General features: G+C 32.2%; 1 protein-coding gene across 2 annotated transcripts; it reads left to right on the top strand.

The window, feature by feature from the left end:
* Positions 1-6,432, top strand: LOC109335258 (fumarate hydratase 1, mitochondrial-like). Of its 2 annotated transcripts, none has more exons than XM_019571386.1 (17): positions 1-166; positions 251-368; positions 453-602; positions 2,822-2,932; positions 3,044-3,127; positions 3,581-3,679; positions 3,779-3,829; positions 3,916-3,965; positions 4,309-4,390; positions 4,531-4,622; positions 4,719-4,785; positions 4,978-5,028; positions 5,229-5,324; positions 5,489-5,587; positions 5,688-5,717; positions 5,797-5,862; positions 6,164-6,432. In XM_019571386.1, the coding sequence occupies exons 1-17, from the start codon at positions 33-35 to the stop codon at positions 6,251-6,253; spliced, it is 1,470 nt and encodes a 489-aa protein (XP_019426931.1). In that variant the 5' UTR covers positions 1-32; the 3' UTR covers positions 6,254-6,432. The 2 variants fall into 2 exon arrangements, with proteins under 2 accessions (XP_019426931.1, XP_019426930.1); XM_019571385.1 differs by having other exon boundaries at positions 4,309-4,393.

Here is a 6,432-nt window from a genome sequence, read left to right as displayed (position 1 = left end):
AAGGTTGTGGTGTCACGTGCTCCAATTGACTAATGGCTAATTATTATTCTCCTACTCCTCTTGATCGTGCTCGTGCTCTTCCATATATCATTACATCCAACGACAACAACGTGGAGTATAGGGAAGAAAGAGATACATTTGGTCACATTCAAGTCCCTTCCGATAAGTTGGTTTTCTTTCTTTTTTCATTTTGTCATCCCTTATTTTTATTTATTTATTGATCTAACTTAAATTTACTTGTCACTATTAGATTATGGGGTGCGCAAACCCAAAGGTCACTGCAAAATTTTGATATTGGTGGCGCCCGTGAACGCATGCCTGAACCCATCATTCGTGCCTTTGGAATCTTGAAGAAATGCGCTGCTAAGGTAATATGTGTTAATTTAGACGTGGATTTCATCAATGAGTGAATAACTGAATTACGTATGAAGAATTGTTGAATATTGATGTAGGTGAACATTGAGTATGGGCTTGATCCAACCATTGGGAAAGCAGTAATACAAGCAGCACAAGAAGTGGCAGAGGGAAAATTAAATGACCATTTTCCACTTGTTGTATGGCAAACTGGAAGTGGCTCTCAAAGTAACATGAATGCAAATGAGGTTTGGTTCCATTTTCCACTTGTTGTGTTATGATTTGAAAATATTTGTTGATTTTCCGAGGAATATTATTCAAATGAATACGTTTCAAATATGTTTTATTCAAACTTTATGGATCCTTGGACACATAGAAACCACAGTCACTAATTTGGTTAGTGAACCGCAAATCAGTTCGCGAGTACTGATTTATGGTGCGCACTTTTGAGAACTACTATACTCCGCTTCGTATATTGATATTCACTCCCAAGCGAATACCATTGGACATGTTATATTCTTTATTATGAACTTCAAGTCGTCATATCTTTAATGAGGCAACTCCAACCACATTTGAGAAGGAAGTTGATTGCTCAAGCAAAAAACAGAAAAGGGGAGAAGGAGAAAAGAGGAGGCAACAATCATGGCAGAGACAAGGGTAATGAAGAAGATAAGGCAACTTCATAACAAGCCAATATGATATTAGAATGAAATTAGAGTTTTGATATGAGACAACCCAATATATTTTTTTACTTATATGAGCTCCATCTAAATAAAAGATTATCTCTTTAAAGAATATTGAGTTATTTTTTCTAAAAACTTAAATAAATTATTTATTGTTTTTTCTAATCAAAGTGATACACTTAAGTGAATATGAAATTAATCATATTAGATCACAGGTGACCCAAATTAAATATATAATTAAATTAAAGAAAATTAAATTTAAATATTTTAAAATATATTATTAATTAATAGTCATTGATAATAATATAAATATAAAAACATACCGAACATATCAACTAAGTATATCTCTAACTAGGGACGGTACTACATTGGTTTCGGGTGTGCAATTGCATACCATGGATTTTTTTGAAAAAAACATGTATATTATTTATAAGGAAAAATGTATATACTAATAATTTACAAGTTCTATACATTGTTATTGTATCATACACTATTTATATTTAATTATCATTTATTCTTTAAAAATAATCATAATAAATAGTGAATGATGTAGTGAATATATATAATTTTTTACATCAATATTGCATAAATATTACACTTTTATTTATAACTCTACAATCATAATTTTTTTTTTGTAAATGAGATGTTTCATAAAAACAATTGATCATTACTGTGTTGAATTATTTTATAATATTATGAATATGCAACTTAAGGAACTTCATGGTGATACTCAGTTACTTTTTTGTATGTATTGTTTGAGTGTCGATTTCTTCTCTAGTTTTGATATGAAAAACTGATTAAATTTATAAAGTTTTATCCAAGTGACTTATGTTCAACTGATTTGATAATTTTTATAATCAACTTGAGACTTATATCATTGACATGCATAACATTAATGAATTTGCTTCCTCGAAAGGAATCAACAATCTTTAAGATAAGTTGGTTGAAAGTGGAAAACACATTGTTTACACATTAGTTTATCTTATTTTAACGTTAGCAATACTACTGTAGAAAGTTTTTGAACTATGAAAATTATTAAAAAAAATAGATTACATAATCGAATAGAAGATGTATAGACGAATGACTGTCTAATAACTTATATTTAGCAAAAAGTCTTTAATAATATTAACAACTAATCAACGATTTTAAAATGTGAAATGATACAAGTAATAATTATGAAATATATAATTTATTTGATTAAATATATTTATACTTTTACATTAATATTTTCATCCTTATTTAACATTTTAATTTTTTATTGCATATGTTACACATCCTGCCTTTTAAGTTCTAAATCCATAACTGTCTCTAACCCATGGTATTTTGAGGGCTTATCAACTCAGCATATCTTTTATTGCGTCCTATGTACTCATATCACAGAAGTACAGAACCACATATCATAAAAAATGAATCCCCGTCATTAAATTTAGGAACCCGACTACTGTTATCTAACAATTGTGTCGGATCGTTGATTTTCCGCGAAATGTTTTGCGTGTGAATAAGTTCCAATTTCTAAATCTATTTTATTCAAACTTTATGGATACTTTGACATGCATAACTTTGCTAACCCATTTAATAATTGTTGTGACATACATAGGGTGTATTTACATAAACAACTTAATTGAGCATTTATTCAATTAAAAGAACTTGTGTTAATAGCTTTCCTTGATAAGCTTATTGCAATAAACTGAAAAAGATTAGAAGTTATAAGCTCAAATAGGTTTTGTATAAACTCTTCCAAAGGCCCCATTCTTAAAAAGAAAATTTGTATACATTTTTTGAAGGTCATTGCAAACAGAGCATCAGAGATACTTGGACATAAGCGTGGCGAAAAGTTTGTTCACCCTAATGACCATGTCAATAGATCACAATCTTCCAATGATACATTCCCAACTGTAAGCATTTTTTGTACATCTTTAGCAATTTCGTCTTCTCAATTTTCTTATTAAATTGGCTGGCTATTTAGAAAAATTCATGCAACTTTTTGTTTTCTTTCCTCCCTCCAGGTAATGCACATTGCAGCCGCGGTGGAAATAAACTCAAAGCTAATCCCCAAATTGAAAACCTTACATGATGCACTAAATGCAAAGGTTTGATTCTACCTTATAATTTTATATCCAACGTGTGTCTTAAGCACTATATTGAAGTCTGTAATGTAAATGTGAAAATTGAGTTGGTCGGATTAATATATCGGTCACATCTTAGTCTTTCATTCTATGAAAATCTAATGGTTCACGTGATTTTAATTGTTAGTACTTCTGAACTATTAGATTTTCATATTCATATAATGAATGACCAAGATGCAGCTTCCCCTCCCTTTTACTAATGTTGCCAAAAGAGGACTCCCTTGGTTATATTTTTGAGTGATAACTTGATATTGTCATACTTTGAGCTTATAGTTTTCTCTTGCTTTTTATGTTGATTTTCTTTCGAAATCTATCAAGTATAAGGCTTTGTACTTGTTTTCCTAAAGGGCATTGATCACTTTGCCTTTGTTTTATCTCAATTAATTTATTTTCCCTTTCTATAAACAATCTTACCAGTCAATTGAATTCAAAGATATTGTCAAGATTGGACGAACTCATACTCAAGATGCAACACCATTGACTCTAGGACAGGAGTTTAGTGGGTATACCACACAAGTAAGTTTGCTGTCTACTCTGTTAACCATTGTTGAGTAGATAATAAAATCTTACAGTTTGAGGAGTGCAATTTCTCGCTACCTTTTCCTTTATCGACAGGTGAAGTATGGTATTGATCGAGTGATCGCGACTTTGCCACACCTGTATCAGGTTAGACACCTTCATATGAACATTAATTAATTGTTCTTTCATTTGTTTTTTGAAGTTCTGACTGAATACAGATGTTATGTGAACAGCTTGCCCAGAGTGGTACAGCTGTGGGGACTGGATTGAATACAAAGAAGGGGTATGTATGCTTTTCCAATACCTTAATGTTTGTATTTCTATTTTCCTCTTGTAATTTTTTAGTGTATTATTTCCACTTTGTTATTTGAGGTCTACCAACACAAGTATGGTAGCATCTTTCTTTTCATTCCTTTTGGCATATTGTTCCATCTGATCTGGACTTTTTATCAGCCATGATCTTCTCTCTTTCTATCATCTGATACTAAAAAGTAATGGATATTACCTAGATAGATGTGTGTGCCCATTTCTCACTACTGTGTTTTAATTTTTCACGGTTGCCATTATTCAAAATTGGACAACATTCTATATAGAGATCTTATGGATATTGGTATTCTGATATTCAGGTTTGATGCTAAGATAGCAGAAGCGGTAGCTGAGGAAACAAATCTGCCTTTTGTCACAGCAGAAAATAAGTTTGAGGCCTTGGTTTGTTGCTAAAACTTATTTTTCTTTGTTTTCAATTTGTTGCATGCTATTTCCATTCCACTAACTTCTTCCATTAATGTTGCCTCAAGTGTAGCAAAAAATATTGGCTTGCAGCATGCTCACACTTTCCTTTTTTGCAGGCCCATGATGCTTTTGTTGAATGTAGTGGAGCCCTCAACACAATTGCGGCTTCTTTAATGAAAGTTGGTAATGATATACGACTACTAGGCAGGTAGGTTGCAAGTTATAAAAAACTGATAGAAAACTTTTAATTATTTTTTATATATATACATTCTTTCCTGAGTTTCTACATTATATCCTATTATAGTGGTCCATGTTGCGGGCTCGGTGAACTCATTCTTCCTGAAAATGAAACGGGAAGCAGCATTATGCCTGTAAGTACCTCATGCTTAGTGAATGTCTTTGTTACTGATATAAGTTGTTATATTTTCATTGGTACGAGACAACATATGGAATAAGATTCAGGACAGTAGCTGTGTTCATTATCTTGTTACTCACAATAATTTATTCATTTTGTTGTCTTACAATTGGGAATTGACTTGAAGCACAACCTTATTCTGTTTCAGGGGAAGATTAACCCTACTCAGTGTGAGGCTCTGACAATGGTCTGTGCACAGGTAGAGATTAAATCACTTCATTTTATAAACATACTTTGATGTTATGGCTAATTTGAGCACTGATTAGCTAGCTGTTTCTACTTTGCCTGGGACTTAGTATTTCCTTTCAAGTAATCTGTACTTGTAAAAAGTTAGTGCATTTTTAATTTTATGGTGACTTTAGCACTTTCTAAATTGGTACCATGATTTACATATTACAGGTCATCGGAAACCATGTTGCAATCACAGTGGGTGGATCGAATGGTCATTTTGAGCTTAATGTGTACAAACCGCTGATTGCCAGTTGTCTCCTGCATGTATGTTAATATCCACAGTCTTGTTTCTAATTTATATATCATAAATGGTTCTGATTTATTTCTTGATATTAGATCAGCAAAAACCTTAGTTTGATACTACATCCTTCTTGGTTCTGCGTTACCTAGTAGATGATGTACTTAAATACTTCTTTGATTTCTGATAGTCACTGAGACTGCTAGGAGATTCATCTGCCTCCTTCGAAAAGAATTGCGTCAGCGGTATTGAAGCTAACAGGGAAAGGATTTCAAAATTACTCCATGAGGTGATTTGATGACTTCTTTGAAACAAATCTAACATCATGCCAATATACCAAATGTTTGATCCCTTAGCTAATTTACTATTGTTTTACCTTTATGTTGCAGTCACTAATGCTTGTTACATCCTTGAACCCAGTATGTTTCTAATGATCTATTCTTGACACCTCGTAAATCTTACATTCCTTTGAAAATAAATTGAATTTGCATGTTCCAGAAAATCGGTTATGACAAGGCAGCATTAGTTGCCAAGACAGCCCACAAAGAAGGGACTACTCTTAAGGTGATGGTGCTTTGTTATTGTTATCTTTCAGTTTGTCTTGGATATTTGATCTGTCTTGATTAAAACAACAACCAAGCCTTTTCCTTTATAATTCTTAACCAATTTATGTATTTGAGCATATAATTCTGCATGTATTCTTGCTGAACAATTTTTACTAGTATTGGTTTAACTGTCACAAATAGTAGTGAACTAATGATGTATATAAGGATATAGCATTTTACTTTCATTTTTAGTGATTTCTATGTGCTATTCTTGGATGTCCAATTTTGGCTGAAACATCAAAATTGAAATGATTGTTTAGGAAGCGGCATTGAAGCTTGGAGTACTGACCTCTGAAGAGTTCGACAATCTTGTGGTGCCAGAGAAAATGCTTGGCCCATCTGAAGTCTGATTTATCGGCATATAATGCTTAACTTCAAATAATTAGATTGAGAAGTGTCAATCCAGTAACCTCTTATTTTGATTCCTTAAATTGGTATTCTTGAGAGAAGAGCTCCCTCCAAATTTGTAATAAGAGTAAGAGGCAAAGTTAATAAAGGGAAAATATTTTATTTATTGCATTTATTTTAT

The sequence above is a fragment of the Lupinus angustifolius genome, chromosome LG20 (genome assembly GCF_001865875.1).
Source record: "Lupinus angustifolius cultivar Tanjil chromosome LG20, LupAngTanjil_v1.0, whole genome shotgun sequence".
Lineage (NCBI taxonomy): Eukaryota > Viridiplantae > Streptophyta > Magnoliopsida > Fabales > Fabaceae > Lupinus > Lupinus angustifolius.
Note: the sequence above shows the minus strand (reverse complement) of the source record. Positions and strands in the feature narration are given on the sequence as shown.

Bases quoted from the DNA above. Each gene is read 5' to 3' on its own strand.
- LOC109335258 (XM_019571385.1), top strand. From the start codon at position 33: ATGGCTAATTATTATTCTCCTACTCCTCTTGATCGTGCTCGTGCTCTT. The intron at 603-2,821 runs GTTTGGTTCCAT...CATTTTTTGAAG, and splicing joins GTAACATGAATGCAAATGAG to GTCATTGCAAACAGAGCATC. The intron at 5,863-6,163 runs GTGATGGTGCTT...ATGATTGTTTAG, and splicing joins AAGAAGGGACTACTCTTAAG to GAAGCGGCATTGAAGCTTGG.